Source organism: Heptranchias perlo, chromosome 25, assembly GCF_035084215.1.
Source record: "Heptranchias perlo isolate sHepPer1 chromosome 25, sHepPer1.hap1, whole genome shotgun sequence".
NCBI classification, from domain to species: domain Eukaryota; kingdom Metazoa; phylum Chordata; class Chondrichthyes; order Hexanchiformes; family Hexanchidae; genus Heptranchias; species Heptranchias perlo.
The window spans coordinates 35,403,534-35,424,682 of NC_090349.1; the positions used below are offsets into that span (position 1 = coordinate 35,403,534).

At 44.3% G+C, this 21,149-nt stretch overlaps 1 protein-coding gene across 1 annotated transcript in view; it reads right to left on the bottom strand.

Moving 5' to 3' along the window:
- Positions 1-3,717: 3,717 nt before the first annotated feature.
- The window catches only part of LOC137342216 (sodium- and chloride-dependent GABA transporter ine-like), a 77,180-nt gene continuing 59,748 nt past the window's right edge, over positions 3,718-21,149 (bottom strand). The window contains exons 5-13 of the mRNA XM_068006002.1: positions 19,885-20,019; positions 18,079-18,182; positions 16,576-16,700; positions 15,868-15,980; positions 14,699-14,839; positions 13,253-13,352; positions 11,818-11,918; positions 9,613-9,783; positions 3,718-7,715 (exon numbers count right to left, since the gene is read on the bottom strand). Of these exons, the coding sequence (XP_067862103.1) occupies positions 7,578-7,715; positions 9,613-9,783; positions 11,818-11,918; positions 13,253-13,352; positions 14,699-14,839; positions 15,868-15,980; positions 16,576-16,700; positions 18,079-18,182; positions 19,885-20,019 (1,128 nt within the window). The 3' untranslated portion in view covers positions 3,718-7,577. The remainder of the gene's footprint in view (positions 7,716-9,612; positions 9,784-11,817; positions 11,919-13,252; positions 13,353-14,698; positions 14,840-15,867; positions 15,981-16,575; positions 16,701-18,078; positions 18,183-19,884; positions 20,020-21,149) is intronic.

The following is a 21,149-nucleotide window of genomic DNA, read 5'->3' on the forward strand; positions in this document are numbered from 1 at the left end:
GATGCTTCATGAGCGCATGGGACCTCAGCCACCTCTGTTGAACGATGTTGTGCAAGACACGACAAACTACTATTGTTCGACACACTCTCGCTGGTGCATACTGAAGGGCTCCCCCCGATTGACGCAGGCACCTGAAGGGCATCTTGAGCAGCTTGTTGGCTTGTTCAGTGACAGACCTGGAGGTGATGTGGCTCTGGTTGCACCTCTGCTGTGCCTTGCTGGTGGGGTTTCTCAGAGGTTTCGTGAGCCACGTCTGCAGGGGGTATTCCTTGTCTCCAAGGAGCCAGCCCTTAAGTTTGTTTTGTGCGTGGAAGAGGGCTGGGATGTTGGATTCGCGCAGAATGAAGGAATCACGGCAGCTGCCAGGGAATTTGGCACACACTGCAGAAACCTCTTCTGGTGGTCGCATACCAGCTGTGCATTGATGGAGTGATATCCCTTTTGGTTCATGAACAGTCCTGGCTGATGTGGAGGTGCCCAATCAATTGTGCCCTGTACCCATGGGAAGCCAACCACAGAGTGGATACCCACTGCCCTCTCAGTCTGGCTGATGTTTTCGCAGGGGAAGTTAACGTAGTGGAATGCCCTGGCAAACAAGCCACCCGTGACCTGTCGTATACACTTATCTGCATCTGGCGACTCAATCTGAGCCTTTGTAGGTACAGCTCCTCAGAGAGGTCCAGGTAGCTCAGTCTCTGCCTGTAGACCCTCTCACGTGAGTAGTGCTTCCTGTGACCTCTGCCCCTCCGTTGTTCCCCTCCCTGCTCTTCTGCAGGTCCCTGTGGCACATCTTGTAGAGCTGCAAGTCCCAGAACTGCACGCCGATGGTGATGTCCCTCCTCCTCAGGTATACTGCTGAATACATCCATTGCGCCCCCCCCCCCCCATCCTGATGGTGTCTGTTTGAGGGGGTCCAAAATGTAGGTAGATTTGTTTGAACACAAGAATTCTTAGGGTGAATACAGAAATCTCAGTCTAAACACAAAGAACTCCCAGCCAAAGGTTTGTCTGAGAGTACTGCTTGCCCTGCAGCAAAAACTCACCTTTTATACCCATTTGTCAATCACTGGTTTAAAGGTCCAAATGGCTGTTTCAGAGACCACGGGAACCATGTTGAGGCGGAGTTAAAATTGTTTCCCTGCCTCAATCCACAAAAAATTAATCCCTTTAACTACTTTAAGTCTCTTAATTGATGGTTTAAATATCGACCCGCCGGTTTTAATTGCACAGCCAGATGTGTCTGGATCGAATGTGAAAGTCAGCAACTTGGAGCTGGGATTTATTCCTGCTGCGAAAATCATGCCCAAGCTCTGTGGCCCTTCTCTGCACCACTTGTATGTTTTCCTTGCACCTTGTTGACCAGCACAGAATGGAGTATTTAAAAAACACAGCCTGACCAGAGCACTATAGAGCTTCAGCATTCTGGCTCAGACATATGCTCTACTGATTTTTCTATACAGCTATGCATTCTATTTGCTTTATTGATTGCTCCTTTTCAATGACTGGATATGGTAAGTGTTGAGCCTACTAACACTCCCAGGACTCATTCACTAGTGTGACACCGTTCATCAATTAAGTCCCCACTTTTTCTTCTGGAAAGACTTTGAACTTGTATTGAATTTGAATCTGCAGTAGTTCTGCTCATTAACAAATTTGTCTAGATCCTTCTGTAGTTCTCTGTTTCATCAGAATGCAAATATGACCAACTTGCATTGTGTTTGAGTCCAAGTTGTTTATGTAGATTAGAAACAGTAGGAGTCACAGCACCAGTCCCTGGGGCATTCCGTAAACTGTAGATTTACAACACTTATCTTAAAGGGGGAAGATATGACCTTGAAAGGCTAATTTTCAGTTAAAACAATCTGAAGTGTTACAAAAATGAAAGGAATCTGAAATTATATGCAACATTAAGACTCTAAAGGAATGCAAAGGCAAGGAACAAAGATGGTTCCTAAGCTGTGATTGCTTCATTATAGGGATAGTGTTAGACTTAGGGTTATTCAATGCAATGCAGCAACTTGCCAAGGCTTCTTTGACAGCACCTCCCAAACCCGCGACCTCGACCACCTAGAAGGACAAGAGCTGCAGGCGCATGGGAACAACACCACCTGCAGGTTCCCCTCCAAGTCACACACCATCCCGACTTGGAAATATATCGCCGTTCCTTCATTGTCGCTGGGTCAAAATCCTGGAACTCCCTTCCTAACAGCACTGTGGGAGAACCGTCACCACACGGACTGCAGCGGTTCAAGAAGGCGGCTCACCACCACCTTCTCGAGGGCAATTAGGGATGGGCAATAAATGCCGGCCTTGCCAGCGACGCCCACATCCCGTGAACGAATTAAAAAAAAAAAAATTTGGAGCATCTGGTCACCCTTTAAAATCAAGAAGGATTAGGTGGAGTAGATTTAATTAATTTTTTCAGAATGCATGACAGAGTGGTTATAAAATACCAAGGCACAAAGTTAGATTAGATGCCAGGAAGTACTTCTTTTGTAAGAGGCTCGTTGCCCTCTGGAACCAGCTACTGGGAGATGTGGCAAGTACAGGCGTGCTACAGTCCTTTAGATGGGGAAAACACTACAGTGGATGGTGTGGGGGAGTTAAATTGGTTCCCCACATCATGACACCTGGGTACCTATGGTGTCCTGGAGCTTTCTCGACCGTCTTATGGAGTTGGGGAGAAATGTCCAAATTTATCCCAAAATTGCCCATTTTTTCCCCCTGCCTCAGGAATGAACAGTATTGGCAGGCGTGGTGAGGGTGGGGGTGGCAGTACATGAGGTTGCATAGTCTAGTAGATAGAGTGTAGGTTTTTATATTTGAACGGATCACCCACCTTGCTCTGTCTCTCCAGGAGAAAGTTGCTGCCAACTGCTCTTTCCGAAACAAGGTCAGGATTAAGCAGCTGTGCAGATCTACAAAACCACAAACAGCACTATAAAAGATTTTTTTAAAAATTCATTGTACATATAAATGTTTAACCATCCCTGTGGCACAATTGTTACAGTAAACACAAAGCACTGCATTGCAAATCAGATGTATTCAGAAAGGTAAATGGAAAAAAACATAAATGCAGTTACTGTTTAAAACACAGAAATAATATGATAGGAAGTACCTGCATATTAACTATGTCACGTCTCTCCCTCCCAAAAATAAATAAGATTGACAGTACTGTCAAATATCAGTATTAGACACTTGAGTGCCAATGTGATTGTTATCAAAAGTTTCCTGATTACAACATACTTTGCAGCAGCTTTATCAAACAAAAAATATTAAAAAGAGCAGTTTTAGTAATAACAGGTTTACAATACAAGGAGGTTTGTTTATAAAAAAAATTTGGTGACCTACAATTTAAAAAAAATTATCAATTTGGCAACTCTTAAGGAGACACAAACTCAGCAAGATCCAACATGATTCTCTTAGACACAGCAAATAGATTGCAACCTGGGAGCCAGATTTGGTACAAAATGAAGGCTCACTTTCTTTTTCCCAGTTGAGGATAACTGGAAATTCCACCCTCTCCCCACCAAGAGAAATCTCCCTGGCTACACACCATGTGGGAGACCAGAATGTGCTCCCAAGTTTCCACCATATTGCTCTGTGACAGTCATTAGGGTTGTGCGAGTATCACCTGAGACTTCTCCAACCCTCCCCCACCCCCCCGCAAATCGTCTGCCATCCCAAGTGATTTATCCTTCCTTCCAGTAGAAAGAGGTTGTGTGGGGGGGGGGGGGGGGGGGTGGGGGGGTGGTGATTGGCCTCCATTTAGCAATTCCACACAACCTGGAGCAAACTGGGAACTCAGCAAACCTGCGTCCCACCGCTCTGAACTTCTGTTTATTTAAAACTGCAAACAGTCATCATAGGTCTCAGATTAAAACAATAAATATTCACTGCACTACATCTAAAACTAAAAATTGTATTGTAAGCATACATGATTAAAACATACAACATAAGCAGATTCTGGGGGCTCGATTTTAGGGTCGGGTTTCCTGCGGGTTTCCAGCGGGGGGGCCCCGAAAATCCCGATATGAGGTCACGTGACCGGATCGCGCCGCGATCCCGACCACTTCCGGGTTCCCCGATGACGTGCGGGGCTGCGTGCGTGGCCCCCGCTGGTGGGAATCCCGCAGGCAATTAAAGCCAGCGGGGTTCCACTTGAGAGTACTTACCTTGCTTGTTGAGGTCAGTTAATGAGCTGAATCAGCTGTCAAAAGAGGAAGTGTGGGATTTTACCTGCATCGCAGACTGTTTCACACACTGGGGGAAACAGTCTCTCTCCAACCAGGCGTGTTGCAGCCAGCAGCCTGTGGCAGGTGCCAAGGTGCGCTCCACGGGGGAGAGCCCTCACCCACGCAGGAGGCCACCCCTTCACATAGGGCAACCCCTGCCCCCCACCACCCCCTGCCAAGCCAGAGGACAGACCGACACGAAACCGCAGCCCCAGTCCGAGGAACCACCCACCTACCCTGCACAACCCCTCAGACCAACACCTGCCAGATGGGTGGTGCGTGGACACCCTCGGAGGACGAACAGCATGACCAGCCCCAGCAGCCTCGCAGTCCACGCGGTCCGCTGCAGAGACGTGGAGCCCCCCAACACGGTGTTGTTGCACGCCCACCTGCACAGCAGGAGGGAGGGCTACCGCAGAGAGAGACGCATCGCAGAGGGCACTACCCTCGCCACATGGTCCACAGACCGATGCGAAGCTCCCCGGACCTCTCCGAGCAGCAGTGCACACGGAGGCGCAGATTCACTCGACATGTAGTCGTGGAGATCTGCAGGCTCTTTCATGCCGAGCTGCTCCTGGCTGGCCCCAGCACCAAGTGCTTACCTGTCGCTGCCAAAGTCACCACTGCCCTCCACAACTTCTCCTCCGCATCCTTCCAGGGTGCAGCCGGCTACACCGCCGATGTCTCTCAGTGGTCTGCGCGGAAGAGCCCTGCAAATACACCTGCACCTACTCTGCAGTAACACGATGGGTGGCATCAGTGGTGGGTCCTCATAGTGATACCCAGGAGCGGGCATTATTGGACACAACAGACAGGATTCGCGGAGACATGGCAGTGGTGGTGCCAATATAATGTGTGCTGTTTGTTGCTCTGAAATTCAATATAGGTAACACCCATGGCAAATCCTCCGACACCCTTGTGCACCCCCTTCATGCTCACAAAACATTTGCCTTACGCTGCCTACTGCACATACGTGATGCATGCCCTGTGGCTGCAGCACAGGTGGTGGCAGGTTGAGTGAGGCTGGCCGTGAGGGAGATGCACGAGAGGGTGAGTATGGGATAGAGCCATGAGATTGTATGAGGATTGGGTCGCGTGTTAGTGGCAGGATGAGTACTGGCGAGGTGAGTAGGTGAAGGTAAGGTGAGGATGGGGTTTGAGTGGGTATGAGGGGTGATGTGACAGAGTAGTGTTGGCGGTGCCGAAGGAGATGTGGGGTTGGGGCAGTGTTGTGGCAGACGGAGTGTAGGGGAAAGACTTCGTGTTCTCACTGTGGCTGACCTACTGAGGTCATTGCAGCGCCTCCTGCACTGTATGCAGGTGGGCGATATGTTGGTTGCGCAGGTGACCCCCTCTGCCACCTCGAGCCAGGCCTTCTTGGTGGCAGAGGCTGGCCGCTTCCTCCCGCCCGCCCGGTGGAAGATCTCTGTCTTCGCCCTCCTCCTCACCCCATCTGATGATACCTGGGAGCAGCCTTCCCCCTGGGCTGCTCCATGCTGAAATTTGTTCCATTGGTTGCAGCATCTGTCAGTGGAGGACTGCCCCTTTAACTAGAGAGCCTCCAGCTGACAGATCGTACTGCGCATGCGCAGCCCGCCCGACGCGCAGACCAGCAGCGTGGACCCCGGAGGAGCAGGTAATTGATTCCTATTAGTGTGTTGCCTGCTACGATCGCGCGGGCAACCCACTAATTTCACCGAGCGTGTTGACCACGCTCCCGAAACCCAACCCGCCGGAAACCCGCAGGCCTGGTAACATCGAGCCCTGGGTCTACTCACTGGAAAATTTGATAAAGTTTCATTTCAGCTCCAACATACTCCTGCACTGTCTGCATTTAATAAATATTTACTTTCAAAACATCCATTAAAAATGTACAGAAATTTGTCAGTTGCAGAATAAAACATTTTCAAGTATTTTTGTTGTGGAGATGCAAAGAAAAGAATTTTACCGCAAAAAATATTACAAAAAAGCTGCTCGAGAGATCAGCAAGCTGTTACAGCAGGCTGAAGGGTGGTGTTAACTGCCTCGCAGCTCTCAGATTTAAAGGAATTTTTTTCTTGCTAACTTGCTTCCACCACATCCTCAAGGCATTTGCTCTCTGTGAGCTAGGATTCACTGGGTGCAGTCACTCTCTGGTAACTCATTCAAGTGTGGGGGGCACCACAGCCTAGACTGATTCTGTCTTAGCCAAATGTTTGTGCACTTGCATCTCCAGCAGGGGAATCACTGTATAGAATCATAGAAATTTAAGGCACAGAAGGAGGCCATTCAGCCCACCGTGTCTGTGTCAGCCGAAAAAGAGCTATCTAGCCTAATCCCACTTTCAAGCTCTTGGTCCGTAACCTTGTAGGTTACAGCACTTAAAGTGGAATTCCAAGTACTTTTTAAATGTGATGAGGGTTTCTGCCTCTACCACCCTATCAGGCAGTGAGTTCCAGGCCCCCACCATCCTCTGGGTGAAAAAATAGTGGCCAGGAGTGGGAACACTGGCTGAATTCTCTTCACTAACCCAGGGGTGCTGATGCCAATCGTAGCGCTGGGCAAGCTCCGCCAACCTGGCACAATGGAGATCAAGCATTTGACCGTCTATATGGCAAGATCAGCTGTTGACTGTTTAGCCTTCTGAACCACTGGGGGAACAGATTCAACATATATCTGGACCACCAAGCACTTGAACTGTCAGTTCTAGAACCAGTAGGCGATATTAGCTAGTAACATTGGTGGGTCAGTGAGGAGTTAGCGATGGGAGACAAAAATGCATTCCTTCAGTGTTTTCACTAGGGCTTCAGTAAAGTGGAATGGTATGTGAATTTCTTTTTACATTATCAATGTAATGTGTGGCAAATCAACTAATCGTATTATTCGATTAGATTATAGATTTTTTTTCCTCCAGCAAAGCTTGGGTTGTGTCTTGTTGAGAGTATTTTGAGGTATACAACACAGGGTGAAGCACTGGTCATGGTGGTGACTGTTATTTGAGGTGATGAATGAAGTCAACAGATTTTAATATTGCCAATACATTTTGTGTGTTAGGAAAAATTATATTTAAAATTAAGTAAGTCGAATGCCAATGCAGTTTCATTAACCGTCATTGTGCCTTCTATTCCCTGGCATTAACTGCAGTCACCTACTAAGCTACCTTTGCATTCCCTGGGAATCCTTTCACACAGGGACAGAGTGGCTAATTATACATAACTGTACAATTCCAAAACAAAATAAAAAGTTAAAAAATCTTTCATAGGACTAGAATATGCCTATTTTGCCTTCAGTAATGCTAGTGTAAGCAAAGAACTTTCAGTTATACTAATTTTCGTAACATTACATTCATAAGTTTAAAAAAAATCATATGCTAGATTCTTTAGTGAGGTCAGTGCTGTCAGAACATGAAGGCCCGTATGTGCCAGAATTCAATTTGACCATCAGGTCCCGGTTTTCTTTTGAAATTACATCACTGACTGGTGTGACTGAAGAACGAAGACGCTGAAAGACAAGAAAACAAAAAATTCTGTTTTATTAACGTTGAATTTTCAACAAGGTCAAGTTTATCAAAGATATGGCCCTGAATTTTCACAGGGTTCTCCCAATCTCCTGCTGTAACTTCCATGGGAGATCAGCGGAATGGTCGGAGATATGGGGGGGTAATTTTAACCCCCAAGAACAGGTGGGTTATAGGTTGGGGGCGGCTGGACAGTAAAAAATAGATTTGTGGAGCGGGACCGCATCCTGGCTCCATCGCACCCGCTTCCTGGTTTAACCCAGGATGCGCGTGTGCGTGCAACAGAATCCCGGAAATCCTGTCCCCACTTAAAGCCGGTGGGCCGATACTTGAAGGAGCAATGTATCTCATTGCGATAGTTGAGGCACTTAATTTTTTGTGTATTACAAATGTGAAACAAATTTTACCATACCTGATTAGGTTTCCCATTACTTTTGACTCACGTCAGGTGAAAGCAGGTAGAAAGGGCCGGATCCATGAGGTAAATGCCATTACTGCAGTAATTGTGGGCCAGGAGGAGCAGAAGTGTTTCATCCGGGCCCAACAAGCTCACCTGGTGCCACAGGACCCTCGCGATCGGTCGACGCCCCAGCCCCTGCTGACGATCTTCACCAAAGCCCACCCCCTCCCCCCACCCCTCCGATTTCTTCCAAAGCCCACGATCTCCCTCCCCCGAATCCAACTCGCAGCTCCTTTCCCTTCCGACGGACAGCCAGCCTGTCAATCTGGCTGCCTGGTGCATGGGAAATCCAGAAGCACAAATACTTACCTTCAATTAAGTTGCGATTGCAGATTGTGGCGCACTCATTTGGCTTCCAGGTTCCTCATGCGAATATCTACGATGTGCTGGGTTCCTGGCTCCGAGCTAAAGTCATGCCCATTATGTCAACGGACATTTTTAGCCGTATACACCATTTTGTGTTGTTTGCACCATTTCACTGGGGTTTCAGCTAGATCTCCCTCAAAAAGTTCAGGCATACCTTCCTTCTAATACCCCAATTTTGTTCCCTTTACTTCTGTAGGAGCTGACTGTAGACATGATTTCACAAGTACAGGCAGCCCTGGAAAAATTAGCCAAGGCTCCTGCTCTGGATCCGTATCCAGTGACCTTTGCTGGAAGTGAGTTGCTATAATATTCCTGATCAACATAAACAATTACATTGTTTACAATACTGTATTCTGTTGATACAGATGGAAAGTCTGTTTTTAATTTAATTTTTGGCAAATTTTCTCCTCTGGTTTGTGTCTCTCCAGGGAGACACTCTGCACTACATATCCGGCAAACAGAAACTCTACCTGTGTGAAATTCTCAGTGGAGCCTCTCAAGCACGGTGATGGGCTTCTGCGCATGTCAGGTAGAAGAAAAATTTGCTACAGATGAATAAAAAAAGTTATCCAGGTTCGCACTCCTGATCATTATCCGAGGAGCCTGTTGGAAAGCGTGTATGAGTGAATATCTATTGAGTAGGTGATTGTATTGTGCTGCAGTGCCCTTATTGTCAAGTAGTCTGCTGACGACCATTACCCAGGCTCTCACGTGAATGGCCACTCTAGCTGGAGTATGGGCATTGCTTGTGAGAATGTACATGAATCACTGCCTGCCGGAGAGGGGAGGTAAAGAGAGAATATATACATTTTGTACGTATCTAGTTTCAATATGCTGATTTAATATTATGTGTAATATTGGTCTGTAGGGGACAGTGGATAACCTAATATTGCAAAATTTATAGTCTTTTACCATTGCAACAGCTGTGGTTCCGTACTATCCAAGATACACAAACTTGCAGTTTCTGCCATATGTAGCTATATCTTTACAGTAATAGCTACACATGCAGCACATTGAAACCACATCTCAACTCTCCCTCCCTCCATTGCTCTCACCTGAATAAACGAGCCCTTGCTAGTGTACAGGGTGTGTACCGCTCCAAGTGGGATCCAGATGATTGAACAGAAGGAGATAATCCAGCCGAGGCCCTCGGCCCAAGGTGGATAGGTGTACGTTTTACCGTATCGAGCAGGGGTGTACCGGATTATGCTGGACACAAGGATAACCTGCAGGAAATCAACACACAGAACATTAGAGACCATTTAAAATAAAACACAGTACGTTTGTGAACAGCTCAATCCAATTTTAGGATGAATAAGTCAGATGAACATTTTCTGACTGTCCTATTTCTTCACTTTTCTCCTCATCATTGAAAGCAATGAGATTCTGGAGTTACATTCTACAGGTGTTGGTCACCCTCTGCTACCTTGTCCAAGTGGCCATTCTTCACATGGAAGCCATTTTTCCCCCCAGCAGAGTGAGCTGATTATCCCAATTTCCAACTGCGCTCCTCACCCCTCCAAGGAACATGAAGGCCAGTTATGACGTCACCACCGCTGCTTCACTGATCACCTAACTATGCTCAGACCAGTGATCTAAGCTGGGGCGTTCCTGATCTATATGGTTCAGTACCACACCAGGCCTTGCATTTATCCCTGAGCATCAGAAGAGATAGAACCTGTTCACACTTTAAAGAACAAGCGTCGCTATCAGGACCCTTTTAAAAATAAAGATTCATCAAATTTAAGATCCTTTTTTGGGAAATATATGTTTTTTTTTCTTGTTTAAATCATGAGTGCCCATTTCATCACTGAGGAATGGGTCAGAAAGAGTTGGTGAACCTGATAAGGTAGGTATACAATAATGAACCAGCATGTACTTCCCCTCCATAGGCTAGTAGGTGAAGACATCACATAAACACCAGAAAGTCCCAAGTTAACTTGTCACTTCTCTCCCCAGATGCTGCTCCTGACTTGCTAAATGTTCTCATTTTCTGTTTTTGTTTCAGATTTCCAGCAACTGCAATATTTTGTTTTTTGTCTCACCCCATCGTTGGCTGCTCCAAAATCCAATAGTAGCCTCCATCCCTGGTTGGCTACGCTGAGGCCCAAAGAGGAACCTCACTCCCTGGCTGGACTGATGTCATTTAAAATTAAAATTAAAAACATTTAATATTTTTTAAAAATTAACAAAATTGTTCACAAACTTCTCATATTGTGGCAGACACATTTAATACCATCAGCACCAGAAAATTGTGAATCCAAGGTTGGTTGGAGTTTTTAAACTTCTGATCCACTATTTTTTTTTAAAACAACTGTTTCGGTAGGTCTTTTTAATATTCAAATCAAAGCCCTTTGATGCGCATTCCTGATTTTCTTCGCTCCACCATTGCCGGCCGTGCCTTTAGCTGCCGAGGCCCTAAGCTCTGGAATTCCCTCCCCAAACCTCTCCGCCTCTCTCTCCTCCTTTAAGACGCTCCTTAAAATCTACCTCTTTGACCAAGCTTTTGGTCACCTGTCCTAATATCTCCTTATGTGGCTCGGTGTCAAATTTTGTTTGATAATCGCTCCTGCGAAGCGCCTTGAGACGTTTTACGACGTTAAAGACGCTATATAAATGCAAGTTGTTGTTGTTATAGGACCCAGATTGCAATTTTGACAGACAACTAGGAGAAGCATGTACTATGCATGCACTCCCCACCCAGTTTTAACCTGGCGATACAGCAGAAGAAGCACCAGAGGTAATTTTAAAATTATTTTTGTTGTGCCAGGAAGAGAAAGCGTGGCCCTTCCAAGTTCTTCAAGAATAATGTGGGTCTCTGCCACCCCATGATCGGACCCCCTCCCCCCCCCAACTGTCCTACCAGCTGGGTCTGCGCCTGGGCCACCCAATATTATGCTGGCCTGCAGCCAGTGAGCTGCAGCAGGGGGCCCGATATTGTGCTGGCCCGGAGCTAGCGAGCTGCAGCAGCGGGCCTGTTTGTCACCCACAGTTCATCAGCAGCATGGTAATGAAGCCTGGTCTCAAAACGAACCAGGTCTCCCGCTGGTAGGGGCGGGTGATGGGCCAGCACACTCCACTGGTCAGTCACCCAATAGTTAAAATCTACCTCAGTGTCATCTTTAGCGAAGGCATCAATACTCAATTTCACATAGTACAATGACTCACAGGTATCACTGTAACTGAAGTAGTTTAATTTCCCTTTACTCCAGCAGGAGATCCCATGTGTACAAAAGTTATTAGAAAGGTTAGTTACTCACTGTGACAAGCACTGGAGAAGCAACCCACCAGCACAGCTTGAAAAAGAGGTTTGGTGGGACCCCCAGCATTTCCTTGAAGTTGGCAGATAATCTACGGACACCTGCAAAAGAACCCAATGAAGCTGTTGTTCTATAACCAGTATCTTGTCTGATATCATTATCTTAATGAGGATGCATAGTCTACTAAATTATGAAATAACCCTAAACATCATTAAGACCTGTGTTGCTCAGTCATTCATCGCACCCTGTTTAAGCAGTAGAACAGTGAACAGTTAGTTGGAGGAAGCCTGGTAGCAGACACTATTTGCTCCCGAGTCTTCTGGTCATGTGACATTGTGAAGTTCTACTCCTGTGATATCATGAATAGGGATAGTGAATTGTGAGCAATAAATCCCCTCATTTCAGGGGAGTGTTTTTACATAAAATTTCTCCACTCCCAGACTGCCTCAAATCACAAGTTCTGAAACTTAAAAGGGGGGCAAATCAGAGGGAGCCAGTGCAAAGCACACAGGTCTCTCTCCCTAAACTGCTATTTCAATCTTTAATGTAGAGAAATGTCTCAAGACACTTCAAGGGGGAAATCAGACATAGAGTAGGAATTGGGAGAAGAGTTAGGCAGGTGATCGAATCATGATAAAAAAAATGGGTTTTGAGCTAGGGGAAGATATGCTATGATGAGCATTCCAGACTGCAGACTTGATGGCTGAAGACTCAGCCACCAATGTGTATGGAGGGAAGGGGACAACAATTAGAAAAGCCTAGGGTGTGAGCTGGAGGATGTTCCAGAGGTGGGGTCAGGCCATGAAGGGATTTATAGACAAATGAATTTTGAAATAAATGAGCTGGCGGACAGGGTGATGAGCGACGTAACAAGATATGTTAAGACTGCAGAATTCTGGATGAGACTAACTATTACCAGGTCCCTTATTTATTTTCAAAGTTCTGAGTCTACAGTACAGTTCTTCAAAGGTTTTATTTTGCATAACTGGCATTGCTCCCTTCTCCTGTAATGAACAGTTAGTTCCTAACAGGTTGGATAGATAATGCAAAGGCCATGTTGCAATTCAACATGTGATCTCATTTGTGGAATAGTCCATTGAAAATAGGAGGAACAGCATAAAAGTTGACAATGCAGGTGTACATTTTGGGTTTTTGAATCCTTGAAAAAAGGATCCATTACTTGTTTAAAATTAATAAAAGGTTCATTTGCAATTTATTTGCAGTCTTTGCACTGGACAGCTTACCTCATGAATGTTATTGTACGAGAGCTGGAGGCAGGGGAAAGAAATAGCACGACAAGGAAATGAAAGAGGACGGGGTAGAGGACAAGAGTTAGACAAAGTAAAGGATGGGGAAGGAGAAGCACTACAGGGAGATATGTGTAGAACATAGCAGCAGTCAAATAAATGTTGACGAGGCAAAGTGAAGACTGTACCATAAAGCCAACAAATGGCCACGACTTCAAAGAAAGCCAGGAACATGAGAGAGACAACGGCTGTGTAATGATCCATCAGTTGGAAGAAATAAATTCCACCCTTTTAAAAAAAACAAAAAAGTTACGTAATTACCTCTAGCCTTACATAGACAATATTTAAATCTAATTTTTAAAAGGAATTTGGGGATCTAGAGGATATAAGAACATAGTAATAAAATAAGAAAATGCTGGAAATACACAACAGGTCCATCAACATCTGAAAAGAGAAATAACAGTTCAACATTTGGGTGTAGATCTGTCCTGATGGACCTGCTGTGGAATTTCCAGCATTTTCTGTTTTTAGTTCAAATTTGCAGTATTCACTGTTTCTAGTCTGTAACCTATACTAAAAGGACAGTGGTGAAGCTTCTTCGCTGTGCATCAGTCAACCTAACTCCAAGGTTACACTATTTGTGAAAGTCAATTTACAGTGAATTTTGGCACTGCAGCTCCCCAAAGGCTCAGCACAATGTGGTATAACATTGGGCTATACGGAGTAGGAACATTCCAGGTATAATTCCTGGTCTGTGTTGAGATAGCTGATCTCAGGAGAGTTTGTCTTGCATATAAACGGCCTGTGGCGGTACATGTGAAACCATGGTATCCAGTACACATAACAAGGGCTCCAACTTACGATTCCTGGGCTACACTATTGTTTAACTAGTTTCTGGGCCACAATCTGCTTACGGGAGTGATCAGTGACGCTGAACCTGAGCGAATACCTAGTGCAGACCAATGAAATTTGTAACATTTATTTATTTTTTCATCATTGAAGTATGCCATCAGGAGAATATTAAAATACAAGAAATCACTGGCCGCCATATCTGTCTCCGTTATGGTTCCATTCACACGTTGCCCAGCATTGAGATTAAGTGCTGACCCCACACCACCAGAGGCCTCGGTTTGGAACTACACAGGCTTACTTGTGCAGTTTTCTCTGACTAGCACCAGCCAGATCTCCCTCGGCACCACCCAGTATCAAAGGTTATGTGAAGGGAGTAGATTGCTCTGATAGTGCAAAGTTTTAGGAGCTGGCTGACACCTTTGGCCGGTCGATTCCCCTCTTTCCAGTTTGCACTGGTAGGTGATGCACACCAACAACTGTTATCAGCTGTGGTAAATTCCTCAACAGCCATAGACAGGGGTCAATGAGTTCATTACCCTCAACACAATCTGCTGGCCTGTGTCAAATGATGTCACCCCTATCTGTGTGCTTTTTTCATTTGTTATTTATTCCAACTTTAAAAAAAAACCTTTGTATAATTTTTAAGACTTTATTTCCTATTTACTTATTTAGTGAGTAAATAAAGTACACTATTTACTCAATCAGCAAGGCATTTTTGACTATCGTGATGTGTATCCTCCACATGTCTGTTTAAATGTTGTAGCAGAAAGAATTGAATGTACCTGGGTGACATTAGGAATTCCAACCACAAAAGCTACAAAACAGATGGCAAGAACCACAAGCTCTTTGCATTTGAAGAAACGAAGGAGGCTCTTTCCCCAGCCATCCATCAGACTGGTTACCATCACCTCCACCATGGCAAACTGCAGAAAGAAAGGAGGTTAAACAAACAACACAGAATCAGTCTGGTCACCATCAGAAACACGTAGCAATATTGTTTACTCAGGAAGAGCCTGCACTTCACTTAAAGAGTTTGCTGAAGCTCAAATGCTTCTTGGTCAGATTAAAACATTGTGTACTTCTGTCACAACTCCACACACAGACGAGATGGTCTGGGGCACTCGATTTTTTGTTGTTGTTTTGTTTCAAACAATAATAGAGATGGCAGCCAGTCAGAGTTATGATGAAAGGTCACCCCCATCGTTAACTCTGTTTCTCTCCCCACAGATACCACCTGACCTGCTGAGTGTTGTGCTTGCTGAAAATTGATTAAAAAAACATATTCCACACCCTTCATGCCATTTGAAAAATTGACATCTGACTTTTTTTTCTTAAAGTTTTCTTTGCTCTGTATTCCACTCCCTAACTGACTTACTCTTAGACTGATCACAAGGATGTACTTGAAAGTGAGATGTGGGGAAGCAGCTTATTCCTAATTTCTGCCTCTCTAATGCACAGATGAGATCCGGAACTCGACATGTGGAAAAATCATGTGTGTAAATGTGTATCCGACCACTTTGTGCTCCAACACACTGTCCTGCTGAGCCTCCCCCTGTTGATTTTACTGTAAGTTTCTGACCATTGCCAGCACAGTTCATGTGATCAGTCAACAAAGGGTACGTGATCAGTGGGGCAAAACTGAAAGTCAGTCTCTCACCCTCCCTCCACGTTGGAGGAAAATACTCCAATTCCTGACACAGTCCGTCTAGAACCTCAATGTTACTGGCACATCAGGGCGCCACGTTGCCCGTTACAATTGGGTGTTAAGATCAGCTATCATCCTGGTGCTATGGGCTTGCTTCCATAACTCTTCAAACTGCAGACAACTACAAGCACTGTAGACGTTGTCCAATTGCATTCTTGATGTCGTTACTCTTCCTCGTCCTTCCTTGCTCCGGTCATACAGCTGTGAGCCCTTAAGTGAACTGTTTAATCACATCTGGCTTCTTACCTGGCTATCCACACCTAAGCAGAGAAGCATGAAGAAGAAAAGCGTGGCCCACATTGGCGCGATTGGCATGGTTACAAACGCTTCTGGGTAAACAACAAACACCAGTCCTGGGCCTGAGTAAGGGAATAAGACATGAGAATATATAAGTCACAAGACTGTACAACAGATATTACCCAACAATGTGATTACTAACTCTTCTGCTAATTCTCATTCCGGCTCCAAAGTGAGGTGGCCGAAGGAGCACAGCCGCTGCATGCCTGCCTCAGAGTCAGCTGGGTAAAGGAGGACAGCAACTGCATGCCTGCCCCAGGGTGAGTTGGTCAGGTAGGAACACACCATTCCCTAGATTGAGTTGGTCAGGCAGGAACAGCCATTACCATTCAACAGATTGAGTTAATGTACAGATGGTAATAGCACTGGCAATTGCTTGGACTGTGCCCAAGTGATAAAACTGAGCCTATAAGCCATGAAATTTGAATCAAGTACCAAAACAAAAGCAGCTGTTATTTGATGGATTTCTTCCTTTTTCAAAAATGTATCAGGTAGTGGCATAAATCACAAACTGTTGACTACTGCTCTACAACACATATGTTGTATAAATAATTTCTAAATGGATGGGAGCAAATGGGAATAATTGTAATCTCTATGTTTTACTAGGGCGTTTCACTGGTGCCCTTATACCTCCAAATTGATCAAAAGGGAGCCTACCATCAGTGGCGATGTCCTCAACAGGCAGGTTGTACTGATGGCTCATGTACCCAATTGCAGAGAAAACTACAAATCCTGCAAAAATACTTGTGACTGAGTTTGCCACTGCAACAACGAGCGTATCTCTGGGGAGGACAAAAAAAACAAAGATGTGTAAACATAAAATATACTCAAGGCACAGAAACAAAACACCACTCAAAAATAATTTGATCTCTAGCCCCAAAGTCATGGTTGGCAATTTAAGTCACAGGATTGCCTATCTACAATCACAGATTGGGCAAGTGTTATTGGGTCTCTTGGGCTGCTATAGGGCACTCCATTTTGGGGAGGGAGGATAGAGTATAAATTAGCACTCCATTATCAGGGAAAAGATGCGTTTTGGTTCCAAATTTTCCCTTTACCCTTCCTCTCCTGAAGCCAAGGTAGAAATTTGTCCTGGCTATTTCAAAAAGAGAGATAAGCCGGGTTAGAAACAAAACCTTTATGGTCTAAGGGGTGTTGAGTTATTTCAAAATATTTTACTCTCAGGAAGAGATACTTGCACCTGCACCATTCAAAGCTTTGCCCCCATTTACTGATCATGGATTGACACTGTAGCTAGTCGTACAGTACATATCTTGGCAGTTACATTCCCATTCCCTAGGCCTAAGCAGGCTGCTCAATTAAGCAGGGAGCAAACAAGGCATATGAAGAGATTGCAAACAGTGACTCATAGAAGATGGGTTTGCAAGATGCATTCAAAGTCAAGTTGCTGGGAAAATGAATCTCAAAGTATGAGATTCCAGAGGGGGCTGGAATAAAAAGGGGTGGAAGTTATATTACAGTTGTATAAAGCACTGGTTAAACTGCATCTGGAGTACTGCGTTCAGTTCTGGGCACCGCACCTCAAGAAGGATATATTGGCCTTGGCAGAGGTGCAGCGCAGATTCACCGGAATCATACTGGGGCTAAAAGGGTTAAATTATGAGGACGGGTTGCATAGGCTAGGCTTGTATTCCCTTGAGTATAGAAGATTAAGGGGTGATCTAATTGAGGGGTTTAAGATGATTAAATATTTGATATGGTAGGTAGAGAGAAATCATTTCTTCTGGTGGGGTAGTCCAGAACAAAGGGGCATAACCTTAAAATTAGAGCCAGGCCATTCAGGGGTGATGTTAGGAAGCACTTCTTCACACAAAAGGTAGTGCAAATTCATTTTGTTTTAAAACATAACTCAATCCACAATGCTTTCTGTGAAGAAAAAATCATATCAAAAATCCTAAAATTTAACACCTTCCCTTACTCGTTTCTCTCCTGAACTCACACTGGGGTACAGTTCCTTAAATGCCATCAGGCATTCACTACTTGACTCAAGCAGTCATTGTTTACATGTGAACCTACACAAACATGAAGCTGAAAGGAATTCTCTTTCCTCCATCTTGTTGCAACATAAGTCCTTTTGGTGCTCCAACACACAATGTTGCCCTTTTTAAAAAAAACACTGATCAAAAATCCAACTCTTACCTGAGAATGTTGTTATTGAATTTGTTGTAACTGGCCATAGAAAACATGGAGCCAAACCCAATTCCAATGGAGTTAAAAATCTGTGCAGCAGCATTCACCCATACCTGTGGGAAAATTGCCGAAGTTTTAAAAAATAACATATATACAATGGAATGCACGTGACTTGTAATTCTGTGATGAGAGTCAGCAGAACCTGTGCATCTGTCACAAATCATTGTCTGCCTGAGGACAAACTTTATTGTCCATTGCTTTAATCAACAGGGGTTAGTTTAGTTAGTTCAAATCAGAATTTTAGGCTGCTCTCTTCTATAGGAATTTGTGTATAATTCTTTGGCACTTTGCCAGTTCACCTTCCACTCTTATCTCTTTCTTCCTCTCTTTTGTGCTTTTTCTGTAGGACTCTTGCAGTTTCTCTCACTGTAATTTCTGTATCAGTTGTCTCCAACTGCTCCTTATTCTTTCCTCCCTCTCTTTCTTTAAGAAAAATAGGCAGACATTTTAAAAAATTGTTTTTTGGTAGCAAAGATCGCTCCAAAGGTTTTCCACAAATGTTATTTTAACTGATCTCATGTCTGGATATTTTCCCTATTAGTTTTTGGGGAGCTTTTCTGTAGGAAAGAAATGTCCTGAGGCATGGGCTAAAGGTTCATACTTGTTCATGTCTGCAAGTGTATAGGCTCTCTGAACTTCTGACATCTCCCCATCCCTGGTCACCCATCAGGGATATTGTCTGTACGCTAGAGGCTAACAACATTTATCGTGCATCAAAATATTTAACCAATTTGAAATTACCACAATAACAAACTCTCTTCCTCTTGCCAAATTCCCTCCTATTCTGATGCTGTGTCAAGGATACTGTTCACCTGATGTAATATACTGTAGTGATGGCATAATGGAAGGTGCACATTGGACAGTGACGGGCAGCTTCTGAAAAACTGTATCTAATAGTACAGCATAAAGATCTAGAAACAGTGAGATTCTCAGACTAAGAAAATCTGATAATGGTAATTATATTCTGCTGGTTTAATTAGTTTTCTACACATCTTTACAAAGTAATACTTGTTGAAAACCATCCTCAGTGGAAAATGAGAAAAACCAGTCCAGGCTCATTGTTTATCTCATTTCCCAGAGACCAAACATAAAGCAATCAGCTCACTCAAAAGTGACACTAACAACACAATTTTTATTGATAATTGATAAAATTGTGCCAGCAAGTAAAATCTAATGGAACAATGAATCAAATCTGTATTCTTTTAATATTAAAACAAAAATTTTCACAGGACTTTACCCTCTGTTTAAAAAAACAAAATCTGAGTATAACTGCTTAAAATGTGCTGCACATATTCTTGTATAGTGATCAGTATTCTTCCCTATGATTTAGTCACGGGTTTGACACAGTCTCAGACAACACAAATTTCTTTGCCTTCCTTCTCTCTCCAAAGCCTTCTGAGCTTATATATCCAACTTCCATTTCCCTTCCCCAGGGATGGAAGGAGTCAGTACTCCCAACATGCCATCACCCAGTCCCTGTGGATTAATGCCCAGTCTTCCATGAAGTGTTGGTGCTGCCATTTTAATAATTTAGACATTGTCCAAATCAGATTAGAAACTATTTCTCTCCCTTCCCCCCAAAAAAAGTGACAGATTGCAAACCTATTCAAATAAATGGAGCTGAAGTCATATACTTTTTACAATGAGACATGCAAAAAGAGGTTACCTTTTACCATAAAAGATAGTGAATCACTGGATTGCTTGTGCCCTTCACCCCCCCTAGTCAAAACCCATTAACTGTGTTCTGGCAGTTACCTGGACTTCCAGCAGCTTGCTCCATTTGGGTCTGAGAAAGAAGAGGATTCCATTCTTGGCTCCTGGTAGCTGTACATTATTGATCAGTAGAATTATCAGGATGAGGTATGGAAAAATGGCTGTAAAATACACCACCTGGGAAGGCAGAGAGTGACAGATTGGTTTCATACAAATAAGAAATGACCAAAATAAGAGGTTTCTATCTTAAACAAAGATAGAAACAGAGGGGAAAAAATCAGCTTGAAGAACTATTTTTTTGTTTCTTTTTACAATATTCCTGATCAGACAATTAATTCTTACCCATTTTCAAGACTGTGTGTTCTGCCTCAGTGTGGTGGCACAATGTGTTGGTAAACCAATTACCATAGAGTGACCGATCACAGCCTATGATCCCGCTCCCACATATGGAACTGCTAATCTCAGTTATTCCGGTGTTAGGGAGTAGGTGTCAGGTGGAGGGCAGCCACAATCCCCAAAAGAGTGGAAAAAGAAAAATATATTAAGACCATTGGCTCCCCCGGCGGAATAGCAAGTTTATTCAGTGTGTAGGTGAGCCTTAAACACCAGAAAACTTCCAAGTTCAATGTCTGGTCTGTGCTGAGTTAGCTAATCTTATATGCAGCAGCAGGAGGAGAGAGCACCCATGAGCCTGTGCCCTGCACCAGTGGGCAGCAAGAAGTGGTAAGCACCTTAAGGCCTACTCCAATCCCAGCATGAAGGTGCTTCAGACGTGGGCTTGGAACCCCACTGACACTGCAAAAGAAAGGCTGCCAGAAGCTGGTCCACTTGGGACAGCTGCTTCACGGAGATGATTCGGCTTATGCCTCTAAGGTTCCAATCGAACCATCGCTGTCATTTACCACTCAATTTTGGTTTACTCAGGAAGCACCTTGCAGAATTAGCAGACTAAGAGCTTAAGCTAGTAAGATAGCTGGAATAAAGGGTACACACTCTCTTAAGAAGTAGTTATAGATAGGGTGAATGGGTTTTTTAGCACCTTTTGGTGAATGTTGTTCTGCAAAGTAAATATGTCTTCACAGAATTCTGAGTTCATATCTGTGTATGCTTGGAACTTTTGGGAGTTGGATGATGGCAGGGCAAATGTAGACTTCTGCCTTATGAAGGAAATAGGCAGAAGTCTTTAACATTAAGGACATTGTGAGGATAGCGGGAGAGGAGAACAGGCAGGTGTTAAGTGTCTATATATGGTGTGTCAATGTTTTTTCATTGAAAGTATTGCTTTTGGATTTCTAAAATCAAGTCAA